Here is a 24,591-nt window from a genome sequence, read left to right as displayed (position 1 = left end):
TCTGTATTTTATAATTTCTTTTAAAAAGCAGCATATTAAAGACAACGATAAATAATTAAATTTTATTTTTAAGTAAAAAGTAAAACAAAAATTGAAATACAATTAAAAGATAAAAAGATATTTAACAAAATAATTTTTGTTATTTAATTATAATAAACTTACAATTTTAACAAGTATATATTAAAATATCACACACAGTTGTATTGATGAAGATAAATTGTCATGTTATTGCACATAGAGCATTTTAGCTAATATGTCTTTTGAAATTTGTATGGCCATGTCTTCTATGTTAGAGAATTCAAATATTCCGGATAGTTGAAATCGTTTCTTAATTTTGTCCGTTTGGAATGTAACAAAGGATTTCTTGAATGCCATTTTCCCGCTAGCAACAATAAGACTGCTTGTGTCATATTCCACCTAAAAAAAAAACATAAAGTTTAGTCAATAGTACTTATCAATATAACATTATTATTATAAACCAGTAGTCGTGTTTTTTCTAATCGATACCAATGAAAAAAGGAAATCATATATTAAAATTACCTGAAGGTTACTCAACAATAACACTGTTGTTGTCTGTTGATCATTGATTTAAAGATTGTTATTTAATTCATATTTTAACGACAGTTTATTAAACGCCCTATTAAAACTATTGATACTATAGTCGCCGTCACGTAAAATTGGCACCATGTTTTTTAACCAAAAAAAAATTTATATGTCAGCGGCGTTTACTCAAAAATGATGTTTTTCATTTAGCGGAAGTAAACACCTGTCCCAATATCCACTACTGTCCTACCTTTTATTGTGTTTGCACTGTATAATCCTGACCTTCACATTTTTCAAGATTATTTACATTGTAAAACCTTGGTTTCTATGAGGATCCCTTATTCAATAACATTCGTTACTTTCCGGTAATATCATTGTCCGTGATGATACAATTTTCCGCGCTTTTTACGAAAGGATGGTGAAGAGCTCCGAGAGACAAAAGTAAATGGAGAGCACGTGAAACTCCACGGCAACACATCCGGTAATAACATTAACGGATTCCACCATACAAAAGAATCTTGGATTATGTGAAGGTCAGGATTATACAGTGCCAACACAATAAAAGGTAGGACAGTAGTGGATATTTGGACAGGATTTTTCTTCCGCTAATTGAAAAACATGACTTAAGTAAACGCGGTCGATATTTAAGAAAATTTTGACAAAAAAACATGGTGTCAATTTTACGTGATGGCGACTATAAGTCAACCAACTAGCATTGGGGACGTAGGGTAAAGAAAAGCTCTACTCTCACCAAACATAGTTCTTTTGTTAATTAAAACTCACTAAATTTGCATAAACGAAACATTTGATGAATGAAATAAACACATGTGTTAAGACCATTTTGATCCCACTTTTACTTGTCCGTGAATAGCATTTAAATATTCATATAATTGTGCTACATTGTGCAGGTTATTATAATACAATTTCATTTAAGAATATATCTAGTTGTCAAGAACTTAACGTCACGGTAAAAAAATTATTAAGGATGGGTTAAAATTCTTAAACTTGTTTGAATATAAAGCATTGTGAATAGTTGAATGAGACCGTTAATGTTTTGAACTCTGTGGAAAATGTATGTAATAGTTTCCCCTATATGTTGAATAAAAATAAATAGCTCATGTATAATCGTTTTTATCAAAGTAAAGCTGGTGATCCAACACTAATGAAATAGATTTAAAAAATATATTATTCTAAATTTCTTTATTTCTACATTTCTCTATTTTCACATTTCTACATTTTCATATTTCTACATTTTCATATTTCTACATTTTTATATTTCTACATTTTCAAATTTCTACAATTGCATAATGATTCAGTAATTGTTAATCGTTTTATTTAGAAAGAACAAAATCAACATAAAATCTATCCGCCGTATATCTACACAACATTTTTGTTGTTAGATAAAATATGATCCATACAGTTTTGATTTGATATAAAATATTTAAAATAATAAACAGAAATGATGATCAACTTTGCATTTTAAATATTTGTTTATACACACACAGCATGTGTTCTATTTTGGTTTTGTGTGAGTTGTTTGGTTGCTTCCTAAGTAGTGTACCCCATGTCAATTATACAGAATAAATGCAGGTCAGTTACAGAACGTGATATTATAAATATGAACATCTCATTTCATCTTTAAAAAGGTAATACATGTATCAGCAAAAACATTTTTTGTATCAATAGTAAAACGGAAACATTTTTTTTGTCATGTATGTTGTAACTTTATAAAGTATGACAAACGAAGTTTCGTTCTTGCATGATTTGAATACTAGTAAAACATTTACCTTTGTAACTACAGGTTGATCAACTATGTAGTTGTATGTGTCCTCGAAACCTCTCACTTTGTCAAATACTTGTTGCTGTCTTGAAACAAAATCTGATCCGCATACTGCAAATAAAGGGAATTTTATTCTTTACATTTCCTTATATATAAACTTCAGACAACACATTTTCTATCTTTAAATGGTCGTTTGTTGTTAAAAAAAAAGACAAAATTTTTCAATGATATACAAATCGATTTTTGGGTATCAGGTAATTTTTTTTAAATCAACACTTCAATTTTAAAATAGACATGTTTAATGAAGCTATATACACTTACTGTTTCGAACTATTTGTTCGTCAGTGTTCTTAGTTGTATCAAGTACATCACAAACTGGACAACTGTGAACACAACGCTTCGCAATTAAATGTCGTGTGGATCGTTTTCCAAATATTTCTGCAATGAAAAAAACCAAGGGTGTCAATTACTAATGAAAAACAACGTAGATCGAGAAAAATAAATAAATCGACTGAAACCCTGAATTGAAAATTACGATAAATGTTTGATGATAAAACGGGAGAATTCCAAAGTGGGAACTTACTTAATATTACTTGAAAATCTATAGACGGCCAACTAATCATCAAATACATAAACTACATTATTTGATTTCGATTAATGAAACTATGAATTAATTAACTCATTTATCTTTTTATTTATGACATACTTTTAAATCCACTCCAAATCTTCTTGCCAGTATTCTTAATACCGTGTCCAACTTTCTTGCCTAATCTTCCCACACCTCGTCCAATATTCTTGCCAAATCTGCCAACACCTCGTGCAATATTTTTTCCAATTCTACCAACGCCTCGTCCAATATTCTTACCGATTCTGCCAACGCCTCGTCCAATATTCTTTCCGATACTGCCAACCCTTCGTCCAATATTTTTTCCGATTGTGCCAACACCTCGTACAATATTCTTGCTGATTCTGCCTACACTTTTTCCGATATGCTTGCCGATTCTACCAACACCTTGTCCAATATGATTACCGACTCTCGCGACACCCTTTCCTAATCTTTTAACATGACTTCCTACTTTAGATCCAATTTTCTTAATCCCACCTCTAACTTTTGTTAGAACTCCTCCAACTTTTCTTATGGTACGTCCGACTCCTCCACCAAGTTTTTGTAAAACCTTTCCTATTTTCTTTCCAAATCTAGCAGCTTCATGTCCAACTCTTTTACCAATTTCCTTGATTAATTTAGCTATATCTGGAATAGGTATGTTGATCATTTGCGGGAACATTTCTGGGTTTGGGCTCAGCGAATGTTCCGAGTCTGGTCTAGATATTCTATTGAGATTAAAAATGATGACAACGTCAAATATTATAAAAGAAATATTAAAGTTATACGAAAGTAATGTTATATTTTGTATTTAAATACAAACATTAAAACATATTTTATTTTATAACAAAATCACATTTCCCCGTGAAAAATAATTACTGACATTATGTTCGGTTATGGGACATATCTGAGCTTTCCATGCTAGAGGTAAATATTCAAAGTTATTAAGTGTCTCATATATTTTATAACCCAAGCGAATAAAGACATGTGTTTCACTCGACTCCATTTTTTTTACACAATGCAAGTATGGGTAAATGTAACTTTCAACGTGTTTTGTAAAAAAAAACTCACAATCATAAATATATGCTGAGAAAACCATCTAATATTCGGGTTTTTTTTTATAATGATCATTAGTATTACACCATATAAATTCTGAAATTACACACAATCAAATTGGTGTAATCTGTGCATTGTATGATTTATTTATTGTGCATAAAAAGTTTCAAAGAAACGTTTTTTAAGCTATCGTTAATGCATGTAATACTTCAAACAAAGATTCTTCACCTTTATTTTTGCGGCACTTGACCTAAACAGGAGGATGATTAAATAACATTATTCGGACTGGACGAAATCTTGATAAGGTGTTTACAAAATAAATGATTCAGATACCGTTAGTCGAAAAATAAACTGGCATCGCCAGGGAAAATGAAGACAAACGACCAACAAACAAATAACAGTTTAAAAACATTGAATAGTAAACTCAAAACTTTACATTCGGCACAAATATACTTTTATTATCTACAAATGGACATATTTCTGAATTCAAGATGATGAAGTTTCGTTGTAAGTCTATATAGGAGACAAACCTCAATATGATGATTGCCTCTATGAAGTCCTTCAAAGGAATCAGGCTTTTGAACATGTGTTGTAATATTAAGCGTTCAGCATAATGCATTTAATTCCAATATTATAAGAATTTCTTAAGTTAAATTATGAAATCATTTCTACCTACTCTGGTACCTGTTCACAAACATTTCGTAAACATTCATCGCATGACTTTAAAGTTTGGTTTACTTTGGTGTCACATGATTGTGTAAAAACTTTCTCCTCATCTACCGTGTCATTAATTTTAGCAACGATATAGTCAAACAGAACTGCGCTTGTTTGGACGTTTATTACTGAAAATATATAAGATTTCAAATCATTTTAATTTCATAATATCTTTACCATATTAAAACTTAAGTTTGTGTAAGGTTTGCTTTACTCTATTCGCGATCGGGAACTTGTTTCTAAAATAAAGGAGACGTTTAAATTATTTTTATTGTTCAATAGTAAATATATTAAAGAAATTTCAATTAAGCAAAACAAATAAACAGCTTTCGTATGTCAAAATCAATAGTTGACAATTGTCATAAACGAATCTAATTTCAAAAATGATATTTTCTCAATTTTTTTTTTATAGATTTTGACCGGTCGGTAACAACATAAGAAAAAGGCAATGAATTAGTTTATAATATAGATGTTTAAATATATGTATGTACAGAACAGTGCTAGTGTAACTGTTCTAAATATGGCATATAGTGCATTCAAGTAAAAAAGTGTTAGCAACGTATACTTTAATTAGATAACTCAGAATAAAAAAAAACTTATAATTGAGATTTTATTGATTGATTATATTATATATTATCATGTATGTATTTTTTATGTTAAGACGTCTAGTTTGTTTCTGGAATATTAAGATATTAGATTGCATATATATGTTTATAAACATTAAGATATATGGTGTGGACTGTACAAAATATATATTTCAGAGTACTGTTAACGTACACGTGGTATGACAATATTGTAAAACATTTCAATAATGAATTGGTCTAAAGACAAATTATATTTCTTACTATTCGTATAACTTACTATCCAATTTATATTGTTGTATTGCCAGTAATTCTCCATTGCAAGTACAAAGTGCTGCAACTACGGCCACGATATGAGGAATTAACATGTTATAGGTATCACACATTGAGTGATTTGGAAGCAGATATACATGTATGTTTATATAGCAAAATAACGACATTTCCCAGAACTAATTAACATAAAAAAACTATTGAAATATACGTGATACGTGTAGCCAAGTGTGTAATCGAAATTGAGAATCTAAATGGGTAATGTGTCAAAGAGACATCTATGTTTATAAAACCAAGGAATGTTTGTTGTTTAATCTGCGTTTGAAACTTTAATATCTTAAAATTTTGAGACATTTTAATTTTGTGATATCAAAAAATAAATTGGTTTTTGTTTAAATTTTTCAGAATAAGCTTCAAGTTAAAAGAACAAACCTTTTACGCACCTCAGTGCACTTATGTTATTGTACTGCATGTACATGCAAAAACAAGGCGATTACGTACTTGTCAAAATTTATAAAGTATTAATTTTGTTTATAAGTTTTTTGGGAAACCACATCGAAATTGATTTTTTTTTTATTAAATACGTATTACAACTTAGATAATGTTAAAATATTCCCCTTACGTTCATATATGTATCTGTATCATGTAAGAGATTATACCTACTTAATCTTTGCCAAATTGACCTGCACATGAATATTTCAAATTGCTCTAAGAGGATAGCATCTCAACAATGTTACATTTTACCAGATGAATACAAAATGACTGAGCATCGTTAACAAACAATAAAAAAACTAAATATTTCAGGTCACATGCTAAAAAGTGGAAAAAAATTCCAAAAGGTCATTCAAAGTTATGAGAAGAAAATAAACCGACAACATCATGGTTGAAAGGAAGAAAAGGCTAACAGACACGCATTAGTACACCAAACACCAAAACATTAAGAATGAACAACACGCATCCCACAAAAACTGGGAGTAATTCCAGATGCTCCAAAATGGTAGGTAGGTCCTGATCCACATGTTGCTCACGTCAGTACAAACCCAATAACATTCATATTCAGTAGGACATATTCGGGAAAAAGATGATGGAAGGGTAGTCACTACATTATGAACAGAAGTGTAATTATCTGTGAAACGAATATGACATTAGGGTGAACGAACTCGCAGTAACTTACGACGGATCGGAATGACAGTAAATATATGAGAAAAAGGCTTGAAGCAATATTATGAAACTGGATGTTGATTGCTGAGAAATATGGGATGACAACTTCATATTATAAACATTTTCAAAATATCTTCATATGCAAATAATTAAAATCCATCTTTTCGTCAAACATAAAGTTTCGCCTGGTGTTGAAGACATGATATTACGAAATGAAGCTGTGTACCCAAGATAAACAGACTTGAAAATGACGACATAAAAACGACAGATATGTGGCTTCTGCAGATAGACGCAAAAACGTATATTAGGACGAACAGAAGCAAACAATATACCCTAACCTTTTGGATTTTTTTTTCTATTCAAAATGTGACATGGATTTTGAATTTCAAATGTCAATATATTACGATATATGAGAAATCTAAGAGTAGAAAAATAGTTTTAGTATTCAATAAACGTAACAGATTATACGGTGGAATACTTTTTCTAAGATATACCACTTACATTGAATGCAACTCATTTTGGAACATTTGGTCCTCAATGCTAATCGGCTTTGTACTTGTTTTGGCTTTCGAACCTTCTTCATCTGAGCGTTACTTGTTAGGCATGTGTAGACGAAATGCGCGTCTGGTGTATTAAATTTTAAACCTGGTACCTTTTGTTAGCTATTATTTGTGTGTTTCTCTGTCCTATATGTTCTCCCATTTATGTGTATAGTAGTCCTGTCATGTAATGTCGTCATTGTAATGTTATATTTAACATCGCCATACAATCGGGAGTTTTGGCATGGCACACATCCAGGTTCAAATTATCATTGTTATATTATAGTTCGCTTCTGCGTGTGTTACATTTTAATGTTGTTTCTCTTGTGTCGTACGGCTCCTCTTATATTTAATGTGTTTCTCTCAGTTTTAGCCTGTAACCTGGATTTGTGATTTTTTCTCAATCGATTAATGAATTTTAATCAGCGGTATACTACTGTTGCCTTTATTTATCTTATTAATTAATAAATATATATATAAATGTCATATTGTAATGTTTATTGTATCATTTTCTAAAGTGTAGACGCCTTTGACTAAAAAAGCAACAGGAGGAGGTCTACCAATGTTTACAAATGTTTTTATCTGACATGAACATAAGTTTTCTAGTGCGTTTACAATTATGCAAGTTCAAAGCTTAATTAATAGTGTGATGTAATCTTGAAAATTTCAAAGAAAATAGTTGTCGTTATTATGTTATTTTGTTTTAAACGTGTTTTTATTAGCATATTTATCTGTTTGTTTATGTACGCTGTACACGTAGTGTTTGGAAAATGTAGATATGAGACAAGGTCTTAACGAAATGATGATTTTCGCACACGGTATATCCAATAGCAATAAAACCCTTGGATCATATCAAAATATTAATGATTTTTATAAAATGACCTTAACGGTGGTTATAATGTTATAGTTGGAAGTTTGGCAAGGATTTTGGACCTCAAACAAAAAACATTTTATTTAGCAGATGTACCTACAAATATAAAGTCTAATATCAGACATTATAAACTCTTCATATATGCATTTTGTAACAGGATTGAAAGTGTGTTTGGCAGATGAATGTTTCGTCTAAAAATGATGAACGATGTATAATTATGTTCAAAATATACTAGTAAGGCAAATTGTAATGTAAAGTTGAGAACATGCAAGTAATTTCATGTTAGAAACTTGAAACAAAGGTGAACGTTATAGGGAAAACGGTAGTATTTAATTTTCCCAGCATTAGGTTGGCCTTTTGTGTACCCAAGACAGGTGAAGGAAGTCAAATTAGGAGCGCTGTGATTGGATGTAGGGTACAATATATTTTTTTTATTTATCTATGAATAACTGCAGTGTGTAAATTTATAAAATAAATTTTAAAACCTATTGAAATATTTTCTAGATAATTATTCGAAAAGGCTTACAAAATTTCAAAAATTTGGTGCAAAATGACGGTGGGCATGGATAACATAAACTAGCTCCGTTGAAAATTGGTCATGATACTATTTGGCTTCAATTTTTAGAATACAATAATACAGTTGTAACACCACACATACCTGTTTTGTCCAGGTTTTTATTATAAAAACTGGTAAATTTAGAAAATGTTAGTATTGTCGCCTATGGCAGAATAAATAGTACCGTTTTCCTATACTCAAGATAGCAAGGGAAATCAAAATCAATCAGACTTCAGTCATACTATACTATTTTGAAGCATTTGATAAGAACATTTGATTTTTATCACAAAGAATAGAGATTTTTTTCTGAGAACAGTACTGTGTTGAGAAAAGTGCTGAGTCATGTTAATCAGTCAAATTGGTGGGTACTGATATAAAACTTTATTCTAGGGTGTCAATATTAACTATATTGTATAAACTGCACCAAACTATTGTTCTTTTGTATTTGTTTTCACCTTTCGCAATGATTAATTCAATTCGAAAACCCAGAATTCAAGTCGCGACAAATATTTGAACTGAAATATTTGCCTTTTTTGCTGTGGAATTCCCTAAATGTTTCAATTGGGTATTTCCCTTGACACAATCTATTAAAATTGGATATTATCTGGTTAAGTTTGTACTGCTTATATAGTAAGGCAGTATTTGGTCATACTAGAAGCATTTTCACTCTAAGAATTGCTCATCTAAGAAAAAAAAGAGGCCCACTTGCGGCTAAATTTAGATAGAATTTATACTCTCCTGTGTAAAGAATTGCTCACATTGTTGGCAATTCATGCAGCAAATATTTCAATAGTGCTTCATTTTGTAGTTTCTATCTTTTGTTATATCAGGCATATATAATTTGTCATTTTGTACTGTTTGAAAGGACTTTTGTTGGAATTTGATACTCCCAAGGGACATAATTCAGCTTTTTCATAGATTAATACTGGCAACAAAGGCAACTTTACAGCTGAGTATTTTGCAGATTTAATGTTTTAAGTGTCTAATATCCTTGTTTTTATCATCTCAAGAGAGAATAATGGATTTTATAACCAGCTCTGAAATTTTGAACCACAATATGGCATATACTAAAGCATGGACTGGAGATTAGTATGACAAATCTTGAATTTGTGCTTATGTTGTAAATTTTGGATAAAATGTATACAAATTGAATGGAACTGTCATTTTTATCTGTTTGAATGGAAATGTTTATTATTCTTTTTAGATAAGATAAGATATAGTTGGATACAGGTTGTTTGTTAAGCCTTATCTGAAAGAAGTAGAGAAAGAGGTAAATCAGCATTTAGGGGTGGGGACATAAAATTATCCATGTTTCTTTAAGTAATGGGGACATACAAGTATTAGTTATAGTCAAGGTTTCCACAATAACCCAGTATTGCTTTGATGGTGTTATAAAAATAATTTATAGCTTTGTGTCACAGTATAGGGAAAACGGTAGTATTTAATTTTCCCAGCATTAGGTTGGCCTTTTGTGTACCCAAGACAGGTGAAGGAAGTCAAATTAGGAGCGCTGTGATTGGATGTAGGGTACAATATATTTTTTCATTTATCTATGAATAACTGCAGTGTGTAAATTTATAAAATAAATTTTAAAACCTATTGAAATATTTTCTAGATAATTATTCGAAAAGGCTTACAAAATTTCAAAAATTTGGTGCAAAATGACGGTGGGCATGGATAACATAAACTTGCTCCGTTGGAAATTGGTCATGATACTATTTGGCTTTAATTTTTAGAATACAATAATAAAGTTGTAACACCACACATAACTGTTTTGTCCAGGTTTTTATTATAAAAACTGGTAAATTTAGAAAATGTTAGTATTCTCGCCTATGGCAGAATAAATAGTACCGTTTTCCCTTTAAATATACTATAGACAAAGGGATGTATAGTATATAACTTAAGTATAAGTTGTAATTTCCGGACGCTCAATGTTTAAAATATGTCGCACAAATCTATGTTTTGACCTTTGCAACAGAACTAATATTGCGTATGAACTGTTCATATGAAGATATGATTTATTACGAAACTTCATAGTAAAAGTGGCACGCATAGTGTACAGTTTCAATTATAAAAAGAGTTCAAATGGAAAGAAATTGTATTGTTTATATTGATAGACGTTAAAGCTAAACACATTAAAATTGTAGTCAAGATCGTTCCTTACAAGTCTCACTTCAGTTAATTCCTGAGGCTTGAATACATTTAGTGTAGCTGTATTTGTTATACACCTTCGAATACACATGTTTAGGTGTGTAATAATATACCTTTGTTTTGACATGTAAAGTTGTATACTAGGCGTAGAAGTTGTCAAAATAATTGACATGATTTACTGAAAACATTTCCTCATTTATAAAATTTCATTAGACAAAATACCACTTAAGGCGACTTGTCATGAAAACAAATCATTCACAATTACGTCGCCTTGCTTAGGGAATACTTTAAACATATGTATAATTACCCTACAGTATATACACGAACCGAGTACCGAGTGTACAGAGTTCGGTATATTCGCAAGACAGAGGATACAATGATAAAAGAACATCGTGAATATTGCAAACTTGTGTACATGGGATACATGTATGTGAAACTTTAGCCTTCAGTGTTTATGTGTCAAATACGTTTCAGATAGAACAGCCTCAGTCCCAACATCAGGATTTTTATGGCTTCCAGACATTCCGAATAAATTTGTTAAGCGTCGGATTGAAATCTTGTTACTTGCGATTAGTGGCTGGAAACCTGTAAAAAGTACCGAACTCCTAGGAAAAATCGAAACTGAAAATCCCTCAGTAAATGTCAAAATCGAATGCTTAAACACATATAAATGAATGGATAACAACTGTCATATTCCTGACTTGGTATAGACAATTTCTTATGTAGAAAAAAGTGGATTAGACCTGTTATTAGAGCTAGCTAATCATGACAGTCGTGTAAAATTCCATTATACTTACAACAATGTGTGGCACAACATTTTTACATTTGTTTGGAATTTGGGGTCCTCAATGCTATTCAACTTTATACTTGTTTGGCTTTTTAACTATTTGTATCTAGGCGTCACTGATGAGTCTTGTGTAGACGAAACGTGCGTCAGACGTATCAAATTATAAGTCTGGTACCTTTGATAACTACATGTACTAGTATGTGGACAGAACAAAACAATTTATTTGATTTTTAAAATAATCAAATATTGTTTAGGAAGCGTTCCCGTTAATTCCGCTCTCAGTCCGTTTCTGAACGTCAGACAATGTTAGGATATTCCGAACCAATCATTTAGGATAGAAATCCGACTTTTCTCTTAACGTATCTTATCGATGTCTGATTTTGATCAGGATCCATCATTGGCTATAAATAACCGCCAAATTAACAACATCATTGAAGACACTTAATATATAATTACTTACAAAATCAAAGAGGCCAATATGATATTATTAGTTTTTCTTTTACAATACTAGGAATTCAATATACAATTATATAAAAGAAAACATATCAAATTGACCGTCCTGAAACCAATGGGAAAAGAAGGGCTTAACTCTTGTAAGAGTCCACTTTTAAAATTCTTCGAATTTTTTTTAACATTTCTTATTCTATTAACTGTTATTTGTGTAGACACACATTAATGGCAGATCTATAATTCTTTCTCTTTTTCAATTTGCTTAAAACTTTTTTTACACATACTTTAGAGCTTTATTTATTGGTATATACACCTTTTCTGTCCATTGCTGAATATTGTGCTATATGTTATTCTCTTGGGTTTTTTCTTCTTCATAAAATTACCTTTTAACCTACTGATAGAGTCCATAATTTTTTTTACTTTACTTAACATGTTTATCATAATCCCAAAATCCTTTTTTTCGGTAATGTGCACACAGGAAACAGCAGATGTAAGCATAGGTTAACAACTTTACATAGGTTAACAACTTGTGGCTTCTACGTTCTGTACTATAGTAAATGTATATGTCTTTTCGTGACTTTATTTTTCAAATAAAACGTAAACTTCTGGAAAATAAGTCTAGTAGTTATCCATTGTATCTTCAAAATGCAAGATATAAAAAAAAAACGATATGTGATATATCTTTATTGCAGGTAAAACGTAATAAACTTTTAAATACAAGTTAACAAAACAAAAAAATGGATAGAAAAATATAACATACTAACAAGTGCAACAAGTATATACTTAATACAATATTATTGCTGAACAACTTTGTCATTACTAATTGCACATTTTCCTTTTTATTTAAGCTTCTATCGACTAAATGGTCTATACAGCAACTCTATTGCATTTTCTTTAATATATCCTTTGATATTATGATGGCCATACCATCTATGTTAGAGATTTCAAATAGTCCAGAAAGCTGAAATCTCCTCTTGATTTTGTTCGTTTGGTACGTTACAAAGGACTTTTTAAATGCCAATTTCCCGTTGACTATAATAATACTACTTGTTTCATATTCCACCTGAAAAATATAAAGTACAGGTTATACATGTAGCAATATACAAATAATGACATTATAGAAGATCAATCTTTAAAAAAAAGTTTACTTTCAACGCTGGACGGAAATCCTGTATTTAATTCTTGGATGGTTATACAACAAAATATCAATTATAATGACTTTTTTAGATTGGTAGATTGGTGACTTTTTTTATATTCTTACACACAAAGAAGCTCTAATAAACAAAATATAGTGCCTTTCAGTTAGTGGTTTGACGTATAAATTCTTACAAAAGATACAAGTATTTTTTTTATTTTCAAATGACTTTCAACAATATTGCTTGTATAGATTATAAGGATTACAATGCTAATATGACTTTGTATTATTGTTATTTCAAACCATACTCACGTATTTCATCTAAACTCTTATCTAGATTTTAAATATAATCATGACCAGTGCTGTTTTTGGTTTTAATTTGAATAATATATTTCAAATCTCTTACAAATGCAATGCACTGTGAAAATAATGTTTATTGTGTTGGTTTTTTTTTCGCTGAGTGACCATACCTTTTTACGTTTACTGACTGTCTGTTTATGTGAACCTAATGCCGTTGGATAATAATGTGGGTTTGTTTAACATAAAGTTCAAATTTGTCCAAAAAAGAGTTATACATGTATTAGAAAAATATGCAAATGAACAACAAAACAATTGTTAATCACATTATCTTAGACCTTATACAGAATTGTATTAGAAGGCAGATAACAAAATATTACCTTTGTCACTACAGGTGCATTAGACACTATATAGTTGTATGTGTCCTCAAAACCTCTCACTTTTTCATATAATTGTTTCTGTCTTGAAACAAAACTTGCCCCACATACTGCAAATAAAGAAGAAAATGTACAGTTATAAAAAGAAAATATGTTTTAAATTTAAATTTTGCGTTTAGTATATTCTTAAAATTGCTTTTTAATTTAACAATAAAACAAAGCAAGTTAATCTCGTTTGGTTAAAATGAAGTTCAATTAAAAAATATAGTGGTGTGGTATGATTGCCAACACTAAAATCTTTAAAAAAAGTGCAAATAAGTGAATAGGATCATTTACTGCTTACGACCTTCAGCAATGAGAATATGCCATACCGTAAGGTTGAATATTAAAGAACCCGACATAAGAAAGGAGAAAAACAATTCAAACAAAAGGGCTGATGGCCTAATTTATTACAACACCATTTACGAAAATCGATGATTACGAATATTACCCAATATTAATTTCATGCATTTTTAAAGGGCATCGAGTCAGTACCTATAAACACATATAATATTGATATATAATATATAACTCATCTAGATATTAACTTTATACTTACTTTTTCCAACTATTTGTTCATCCGTGAATATGTCTTTATCAAGTTTGTCACAAACTGGACAACTAATTACACAACGCTTTTCAATTAGGTGCCTAGTTGATCGTTTTCCAAATATTTCTGTAAGGGAGAATACCAAACTTTTGAAATGCCATAAAGAAACAGAGTACATGACAAATCAAATTGAAAACTTGAATCTAAAGTTAAATTATAGATAATAACAAAATATAAGAAAGACATAAAAAGAAAAACTAGCTTGATGAGACTTAAAAATCTGTTAGAAGTTAACATATTTGAAGGATAACTTATCCATTAACATTTCATGAATTTAAAGATTCATTTTCATTAATCATCACGAGAAATATTGATAACACGTATTTTTTTCTGAGTCAATTCAATTATAAGTTAAATTAAGACATTACTCTTTTTATCATAACATACTTTTAATTTTCTTCCAAACTTTTTTGCCAGTTTTCTTGACACCTTGTCCAAATTTCTTGATACCACGTCCCACCTTCTTGGTTATTTTGGCAACACCTCGTCCAATATTTCTGCCGAATTTAGCGACTCCCTTTCCTAATCTTTTGACATGACTTCCTATTTTTGATCCGATTTTTTTAATTCCCACTCTAACTTTTTTTACTGTACTTTTAACTTTATCTCCAATTCTATTAACCACTTTTCCTATCCTCTTTCCAAATCTAGCAGCTTCCTTAACTACTTTTTTACCTAGAGATGCTACAAGTATCACAGGTTTGTGGATCACACTTAGTAACTTTCTTAAATCTATTTTCTTCCGTTCTTGTCTAAGTTCTCTACAAAGATTACACATAGTTTCAACTTCAATACAAATAAGAAATACTCATACTTTTTCATGTGCCTATTTACTGTTAAATGTGTCATTTTTGTGTAATATTTTGGATACTCTAATGACAATATAATGGGTAATAAACAAAATTGTGAACTTTGCATGGTTTTCGAAATATGTAACCGTAGATATATAGTTTTAAAAAATGAATGTTTCAATCTGAAACCTTATTACTGAAAAAGCCAATTCAGAGACTCATGTATTGCCTTTTAAGATAAAACATTAAACGTGTTATGTTAAATCATATTTAACATGTTTGACTAAAATGTTGACAAAACATCCAATCCTGATGTTCTTGTTTATCAACAATTGATTTTGTAGTAATTTAAAAGCCACACTTATCCTTATTGCAACAATGTGAGTTTGATGATCTTAAAAAAGATTGTTTCTAGATCCAAGGTAAATCGTTGAAAGTCTATACAGAATACTAACTTTCAACTGTGAAGTTTGGTTCATAAAGATCGACATTTAAACATTTAAACATATATGTCAAAATTAAATCTAATATCACATTTTCTTATTTAAAAAAAAAGAAAGCACACAAAAAATATTCTTATACAAGTCTATGAAACCATTTCGACTTACACCGCTGCACAAATATTTCCAGCACATTCATCACAAGACTTTATTGTTTGGTTAACTTTGGTTTCACATGATAGTGTTAGAATCTTATCCTCATCTACAGTAGCATCAATTTCATTCACGATATAATCTACAATATCTGCTCGTGCTTGGTCGTTTATTACTGAAAACAAAATTTGTTTAAAATTATTTGCAAAATTGAATTCATTTCATTATAAAAAACAATATTAATTATTTATTTTTATGTAAAGATTCATTCACCCTATTCAGGAACCTTTTTTTTATTCTTTTTTTTTTATTATTGTACTTTTTTTTTAATTTGATATTACACATAAGAAAAAAAATTAAAGACCACATCTAATAGTAAAATAAACTGCATTATTTTTTTCAAACGTTTTTAGAAAATTGTCATGAATGATTTTGTCAGACTATGCTTGTTAAATTATTAGCTACGTTGACTCATATATATTCTTGATTTCCTATAATCTATGACCAAGAGCTACAGAATACATAATATATAATACCCCCCAAAAAAGATGCATTCTGGCTAAAGATAATAAACACATATGTTCTTTTTTTTTAAAGAACAGTGTGTGTAATCCTGCTCTTGACAATGCCCTTATTCCTTTCTTCAACAATGACAAGAAGAAATAAAACTTTAAGCACCTAGTAAAGTAATGAATAAATAGATCTGGAGAAGAAACATGTGTTACATGCAAGTGATAGAAAATGAAAATGAGGACAAAAATATTGATTAGGGAATACTGTTGTTGCCGTGACTCATCTTACATTAAAATTTTGTTCAACAATGAACCAAAGTTCACATCTTAGTGAGGAAAAGTCGGCTCCTAGCGCATCGATTGAATACAAACAGAATAAGCTTGAAAAATCATAATAAAGCGCACACGTCATGGTTTTGAAACACTCTCTACCGCTAACGCTTGTTATTTAAAACTAGTAATGAAATCATATAGACATGTTAAAGAAGACGTGATATAATAATATTTACATGTATAATAATCAATTTAAAATGTTTAACTTACTATCCAAATTATTTTGTTGGAGAGAGAGTAATTCTCCATTGCAGGTACAAAGTGCTGCGACTACTGCTACGAGGAGAGGAATGAACATGTTAACAAAGAAGTTTTCAAAGCAGGATGATTTTGAAGCAGATTAGAATTGTTTTATATAGCAAAATTACGGCAGTTCCAAGAATTAATTACCAAAAAAGCAATCCTATTAATATTGACGTGATAAGTTTAGCCATCTATTATCAAAATAAGGGATAGTGTGGGTTTCGTGTGATTTGAATGTTAATACTTTATACATTTTCCTTCATTATAGTTTTCTATTATCATAAAAAAAAATGTCTTTTGTTTATAAAGTATTTTTTCATATCTCAACAGATAATCTATCTAAATAAGTATAATCTAACTTGATTCAACCTTAGATGTACCTCATAGAACTAGTGTAATTTAACCACAAGAATATGTAAAACAATGTCATTACGTACTTGTCATATTTAAAATCTATTATTTTTGTTCATATATTTTTGGGAAACCACATCGAAATGGAAATTTTCTTGTTTACACCATCTCAAGTATTTATTCGATAATGATGTGGAAATTTCCCCTTAACTATAACAGCCACATTCTGTATCCTGGTATAAATCAAACCTACTTCATCTTTGCCAAATTCAAAACATGTACAAGTAGAATGTCAATTCAATCCGAAGATATCAGTTAAATCATGTAGCCTTAGTGCATTATGTAATGAATGTTCGGATCGATATATTTCTAATGAGTATTGCAAACGAAAAGCAATTATTAAACAGAATGAACATTCAACGTCTTATGCAACATGTTCTCTTTCAAGCGTTTTGGTGAAGTGATGCAAATCCATTGTTAAATATAGAGAACCATTTCCCATATATGATAATGATTATATACAAAGCGGTACAGAACAATACAATGATAAAATATTAATTTTAAAGGAAACAAAAATATGATGTTATGTAGAGCATTGGTTGAAAACCTTTGAAACCTTCTCGTGTGCAGAATAAGATGATTTCCATCAATATGTACATGAGATATCAGTAGAAGATGGTGAATAAGACCTTCTTAAAGAACAGTCGAATTTTATTTACTTAAGGTTTATGAATGCCAAAACTTTTTTTTTTTTTTTTTTTTTTTAATAAAATTTACCTAGGCTTAAATAAACAATTTGTGTTCAAAAAATGACTTACTTTTTATTATTATTGTTTTTTTACCTGATTGGGGTTGGTGTTTGTGTTATACTAGATCATATTTTGTTATTGAGGTAAAGTATTTTTCTTGATCTTAGTATTTTTAACATTTCTGAGTTCCATTTTTCCGAGGCGATTAATAATTTGGAATTTTTAATTGTGTTTGGCTTCACTGCCTTACAATTTTGTCGTTTAAACGTGTTAACTATTTTGGACTGGAGCTTTCCTCCTAGCAAACTGAATAAAAAAATTTCAGAAATCATATTGATAAAAAATTTAACTACTAAGTATCTACAAACAGTTTTTAGATTTATTTTCACATGTGTAGTTCTATCATCAAAATTATTATACTATACTTAAACATGTTAAAGATATCTGTATTCTAAAGATAATGTACTCGAAGAAAACTAGTTATCTTCTCTTTAATATTTAATTGATTTTCACAAAGGACTATAATATGCGATATGACAAGAGAAAGGCAAAATTTACCAAAGGGAAATTGAAATGAGTTGAAATCGAACAAATAATGACAAGGCAAAAACAAATAAAAGACAAACAACAATATACATTGAAAACTACCCTTCGACACACGATGTTTATTAGTTGTTATTGCCTTTGAAATAGCTGTCAGTAGCTGTGCATACTTTCATACATTGTCTTTCTTGTTGTGGGAACATTGTGTGTAAACGAATCTCTGGTACCTTGTATTAAGTCATGCCCTTTTCAACTGATTTTTGTTTTATGTTGTAGTGTACCCTGTCGGAGGTAGATTTTGACAGCAGAAAACATGTTTATATAAAAAAAAAAAAAAGGAGATGCGGTATGATTGTCAAGGATACAACCCTCTACAAGAGACCAAATAACACAGCAAGTTAACAACTATAGGTTACTGTGCGGTCTTCAACAATGAGAAAAGCCCACACCGCAAAATCAGCTAAAAAGGACCATGTCTCATTCAGTATGTACCACCAGAAGCCTGTGATTGAGTTGATGTTGTTAATTGCTGTTTCTCATTTTGTTTTGTAAACTTGTTCTAATGATGTGCAGTTATACGAAAAATATACGGGCAACATGGCGTTGTCAGTTTGTTTTAGATTTATGAGTTTGACTGTCCCTTTGGTATCTTTCGTCCCTCTTTTTATACCACTGTCCTAAGTTAGGGGAAGTTTGTCGCCTTCTAGCATACGTATACTTGCAACATTATATATATATATATGTCCCCTGATTACAAAGTCAATAAACTGTAAACGGGCACGAGTATCACGTACTAATTAAGGTATTCAAACGTCCAACAACCATAGTTTTGAAGGTTGAATTCATTTCTGGATGGATTTCTGAATAAAATTACCTTGATGGCTGATTTAAAATGGGTTTTAATATCTGTTTGGAATCTTCTGTCACTCAATAAAAATGAAACTCAGATCTTATCTACGTGTACAATATCGTGTATCTGATACGTCTCAACCAAATAACAGGTGGAAACAAGTCATAGAAAACATATTTTTACCAAGCAGACGCATCTATTATTCTATCGTTAGAACCATTCATGCTCAGCATTTTTAGTATTATGTGACTAAATATACATGTACTAACCTGGGGAAAACTGAACAAAACTTTGTTGAAAGCAAATACTTGACCCATTGTACAGCAATTTTGTGCCGTCTTAAGTCAAATTTTTAGTAAAAAAAAATACACACTGGACATGACAGGAGCTAATAAACAATCCGCAGTAAGTGAGATCAACCCTGGTTTTTGTTGGTATCTTGTTGATCAATCGTTAGATTTCTTTGCTGTGTTTTGAAAAATGTGGTTTGTTTTATTGTTTTTTTTTGGTTTGTTTGAGTTGGGGTTTTTTGCCTGAGCGTTGTCAATTTGTTTTTGACTTATCAGTTTAAATGACCCGTTCGTATGTTAAGGCTCTCGTTCATTAAAAAATGAAAATACTATTGTTTAACAAAATATCAGGTTTAACCATAATCTCCTCATTGGTAGCAAATGTTTTTTTTTATTTTTGGATTAGATTGACAGATGTTTGATCGCCTTTATAAGTTGTTGGGAAAAACACACATATCTTGTCACATTTAATGACTTGTGTGCTGTGAACATCTGTTGTCTAGTTAGTCTAACGTGTGCTTATGACATATTATGTTAACATTTATACTTTATCTCAACAAATTCACTAGTACAATCTTTTTTGCATACGTTTGTTGTCGGTTAAATGAGATTCAAACAAGATGTAAATTCAGAAAATATCTAAAGAAAATATACCATTAAACTTAAACGATCATACTATAACACACATTTTTATTATTTGAGGACAAGCATGAACGGAGATAGCGTCTTTTTTCACATTCATGAAGGAGACAACTTATATATCTGTGCATTTCAAAAGAATGTAATAATTTACTGCTTGAAACATTTTGTTAAAACATTCGTCTGAAAACTTCTTGTGATATTTTCAAAGACATTCCTTTTATGTCAGAGATTACAAACATTCCAGGAAGTTGAAATCGTTGTCTCCTTTTACCATTTTGAAATGTTACGAATGATGTCTTGAACTCTACTTTTCCGCCTGTAAAGAGAACACTTTTCTTTTCATACTCAACCTGAAAGTGAAAAATAAAATTCATATTGGTATGTTCAGTTAAGTACCGTGGTGTAGTGGTTAGTGCATCGGACTACTAACACAAAGGTTCCTGGTTCGATTCCCGTTTGGGATGAAAATTTCAGGAACTCAATTTTCGGCTCTCCCTTGACACCATTTGAGAGTATGGTCTTGAGGAAACGATGATAGTCCGTCGGACGGGGACGATAAATGGCTGACCCGTGTTAAGAGAGAGCCATATCTCTTGCACGTTAAAGACACCCTTGTAGATTTCGAAAAAGAGTAGGCTAATGCCGCTACAAGGCAGCACTCGCACCCGCAAAGTGGAAAGGGATTAATATAAGTTGCAAAACTTGTTTCCCAATCCACTATAAATAAATATGTTTAAACTAAACTAGTAAAGTACCATTAAAGGAAGCTTAAACGATTATCTAAGCTTAAATTGAGCTTACAAAGTGTCAAAGATATGATTTAATCAAAATAATAGCCGGGATGAAACGTAAATGGAAAAGGCATACGTAGTTTAAACATATTTTATTGTTCAAAATGACAAAAGGATCAGACACAAGTTTTACAACTTAGTAACGTCTTCTCCAAGTATCTCCATACGTATGTAAAATGTACTATTTGTATCTTTTGTATTTGACCATATGTCTACTCTATGTTTTTTTATTCATTTTTTTTTTTAACTTTATCACACATGAAAGTTAATTACTGTTATGTAAAGCAATATAAAAAAATAGTTGAAACGTTTACAAAAACATAAAACAAGTAAACGAATGATAACGAAAAAATGTTTGATGATTTTTTGTACTACTGGTAAATTACAAAATTAATCTGTGACCACTTCAACAACTTATGTCTGATACTAGGTCTAAATTTTTATAAGAAAACGATTTGAGCATTGTCACATATTCACGTGCTGTATTATTAGTATGCAGACTCATTCAATGCCTTAATTTCTATAAGCATTGTGTAAATAGAGATAACGATTTAGCTTTCAAACTTATTGACAGGAAAATATCAAATTATGCATAGCAAATGCAGGCAAAACAAAAAGGTACCTTTAAAACAATCAAGTTCTCCGAAAGGATGAAACTGTAAAGAGCTTTTAAATCTTTTATTTTTGCTGCTGCTTTCTTCTGCTTTGTAACGAAATTGGATCCACAAACTAAAATAAAATAAATATCGAATTCATTGGCATATAAAATATCAATTATTAAATAAAGTACCTGTTAAATGTTATATGTTTACACAACTGACAACAGGCGTCAAGAATTATTTCAAAACAACTTAGTCTCATCCCTCACACGAATGTAACCTACCAGCACCTTACTCTGATTCAATTTTTATGACTTCATTTCGCAGTCTAAATGTGAATCGACATATCAAACACTATGACTTGTTACCTGGAGAAAATGTGAATTATTCTTTTTTATTGCAGATATGCATGTACTCACATACAGTAAATCAAATTAGCCCAATCTTTGAAGAGCGGTATAAATGGTGTCTGTCAGTTGTTTATTTTGTTCTACTTACTAGATAGTATAACTTTATCCGGTTTATTCCTCTTGGTATCGAGTCGATCACATTGCGGACAACCTTGTTCACATCGTTTAATCATATGTCTGGTTGACCGTTTACCAAAGATACCTGAAATAGAATGCAATATATATTTTAGGTTGTCAAATTGCTGCATGTACTTTAAAGTAAATATTTCAATTAATCGAGACGATAAAGAAAAATATGTGTTGGAACGGTGTCCAAGTAGTCATAAAACTTGTATTTAATCAAGCAATGTTGGACTTTCGCCTCGAGTATCACTGAAGAGCAAATGAGGAGAAAGATACCATAGGATCATCCAAAGTCATTGATATTTTTTTATATATAATAAGTTATCAAAGGTACCAGGATTATAATTTTGTACGCGGACGCGAGTTTCGTCTACATAGGGGAAACATCTGTTACGCTCATATATTTTTGCATATTTTGAAATATTCTGTAAAAAAAGAAATATAAGGCAATTGTTAAACTATAATGATATCTTCAGATTAGTATCACAATCTTACTTTTAATTCCACCCCATACTTTTTTACCAGCATTCTCAGCACCTGTTCCAATTTTTTTACCAGTGTCGACAATACCATTTTTAACATTATTCGCATGTTTCTCAGCTTGATTTAACCATCCATTAAATTTCCAAGTGATATCTTCAGACCAAGAATTAAGTTTGCTATCTAGATTGTTGACCAACTGCCCAACATTCTGTCCGAACTTAGCAGCTTTTGTAATAGGTTTGTTTACTTCGTATAACAATCCTTTAATCATCTGTTCGTGTATTTGTGGCGATGTGCTAAAGAAAACAATTTTAATTGTAATACAGACAATTTTTAAGTTATTGAGTGTTGGTTTCTTAATGCCCAAATATCATATGCATGTTCAGGACAAGAACAAATTAACAGATTAGTTGAATATATCACATCGGACAACTACTGTTATCTAAAGACAGTAAAAACGTCAGTAAGCTGACAACTTATTACAGACTGGTTATCAAATCCGAAATTTCAAGGTGATATTCGTATAGTGCCCGCCTTTAAAGATACCGTCAATGTATATTTTCATCCTCTGTTCTTTTATTGAGCCTTAAAGTAATTTATTCATTATGTGTATCAATTAAACATTTTTATAATCTTTGAAAACTGATGAGCTAGTATACTACATTTAACGTCAGGGGGATAGTTAAGCACTCGCATAAATATTTAGCCCCGCCACATTCATATGTGCCTGACCGAAGTCGTAAACCTGTTATTCATTCTTGGTTGTCGGTGCCATATGTCTTACTTCTTTTTGGTTTAATTGTCTCATGAGCATAATTCAGGATGGTGTTTTCGGTTTCGTTTTTTTTGGTTTACATCAAATTATAACGGGGGTATTTATGTATTGCTTATTACACAGCATGGGCAATATCCATTACGGAAGTCCGTACAGTGATCTTTATGTGTAGTTCTTTACTTCCACGTCACTTGGTTCTTTGGGAGATAGTTGTCACTTTGTTAATCATACCAAATCCCTTCAATTAAAGATGATGAAAAAAAATTCACGGCTGCACATTTTGAGTTTATATGAGTCATTATTTCAGGTCAAATTTTGCGACATAGGCTAGTAAAATATCAAAACAACTTCTCAAATCAAAGAAACGAATTTTATCTAAATAGTTATCAAAGGTACCAGCATATAACTTAATACGACAGACTCGTGTTTCGTCTAGATAAGATTCATCAGTGACACACAGATCAAAATAATTATAAAGCCAAACAAGCCTGGTATCTTTGAGTATTGTTCATTAATATTATCAATAACACATAACACTTACGATTGACAACGATTTTCTTCACATCGTGTGCATGATAGCATTGTTTGGTTAATGTTGGTCTCGCACTCCAATGATGAAATCTTTTGTATGTTTGTAATCTTTTCAACTTCATCGAGAATATAAAGTAAAATGTCTTTACTCGTCTGAATATTTATTTCTAAAAGCAAAAACAAAAACAAAGACCCACATGATAGAATGTGTATTGTCAAAACATATAAAGCGACGTTCTTTTTACCAGATATTGTAAACCAGTTATTTTAAACATATTATTGGCAATTTAGTATAGTCCGAAAAATGTTCTAAAGCTTATATATAAGCAGTGGAAACATTTCAGTACGCATATTAAAATTTACAATTTTAAGTTCAAATTGTTATAAACAAACATTTTATATCTACATTAAGCAGTACACGATCAATACTGTTGTTGTGAAATAATTTCTACCTACTGTTC

The 24,591-nt window shown here is 30.5% G+C and overlaps 2 protein-coding genes across 2 annotated transcripts; both read right to left on the bottom strand.

The window, feature by feature from the left end:
* Nucleotides 1-225: 225 nt before the first annotated feature.
* LOC134726494 (uncharacterized) lies at nucleotides 226-5,656 on the bottom strand. The gene is made up of 6 exons (XM_063590899.1): nucleotides 5,559-5,656; nucleotides 4,660-4,825; nucleotides 3,030-3,655; nucleotides 2,645-2,761; nucleotides 2,331-2,434; nucleotides 226-417 (listed from the first exon to the last, which is right to left on the bottom strand). Exons 1-6 carry the CDS (start codon nucleotides 5,644-5,646, stop codon nucleotides 226-228), a joined length of 1,293 nt encoding a protein of 430 aa, XP_063446969.1. The 5' UTR covers nucleotides 5,647-5,656.
* A 7,189-nt stretch (nucleotides 5,657-12,845) lies between these two features.
* LOC134726493 (uncharacterized) lies at nucleotides 12,846-24,291 on the bottom strand. The gene is made up of 10 exons (XM_063590898.1): nucleotides 24,141-24,291; nucleotides 22,837-23,120; nucleotides 22,307-22,420; nucleotides 21,832-21,938; nucleotides 20,690-20,768; nucleotides 15,921-16,080; nucleotides 14,909-15,282; nucleotides 14,471-14,587; nucleotides 13,876-13,982; nucleotides 12,846-13,126 (listed from the first exon to the last, which is right to left on the bottom strand). Exons 1-10 carry the CDS (start codon nucleotides 24,179-24,181, stop codon nucleotides 12,944-12,946), a joined length of 1,566 nt encoding a protein of 521 aa, XP_063446968.1. The 5' UTR covers nucleotides 24,182-24,291; the 3' UTR covers nucleotides 12,846-12,943.
* Between the last annotated feature and the right edge of the window lie 300 nt (nucleotides 24,292-24,591).

The sequence above is a fragment of the Mytilus trossulus genome, chromosome 7 (genome assembly GCF_036588685.1).
Source record: "Mytilus trossulus isolate FHL-02 chromosome 7, PNRI_Mtr1.1.1.hap1, whole genome shotgun sequence".
NCBI classification, from domain to species: Eukaryota; Metazoa; Mollusca; class Bivalvia; order Mytilida; family Mytilidae; genus Mytilus; species Mytilus trossulus.
This window is presented reverse-complemented; position numbering and strand designations above follow the sequence as displayed.

Excerpts from the sequence above, each read along its gene's own strand:
- LOC134726494 (XM_063590899.1), bottom strand. The coding sequence starts at position 5,646 with ATGTTAATTCCTCATATCGTGGCCGTAGTTGCAGCACTTTGTACTTGC. Across the intron at positions 4,826-5,558 it reads ACAACAATATAAATTGGATA|TAATAAACGTCCAAACAAGC; the intron begins GTAAGTTATACG and ends ATATATTTTCAG. Across the intron at positions 2,762-3,029 it reads GATTTGGAGTGGATTTAAAA|AAATATTTGGAAAACGATCC; the intron begins GTATGTCATAAA and ends TTTTCATTGCAG.
- LOC134726493 (XM_063590898.1), bottom strand. The coding sequence starts at position 24,181 with ATGCTATCATGCACACGATGTGAAGAAAATCGTTGTCAATC. Across the intron at positions 23,121-24,140 it reads GAAGAAAATCGTTGTCAATC|CACATCGCCACAAATACACG; the intron begins GTAAGTGTTATG and ends TGTTTTCTTTAG. Across the intron at positions 22,421-22,836 it reads AGTATGGGGTGGAATTAAAA|GTATCTTTGGTAAACGGTCA; the intron begins GTAAGATTGTGA and ends ATTCTATTTCAG.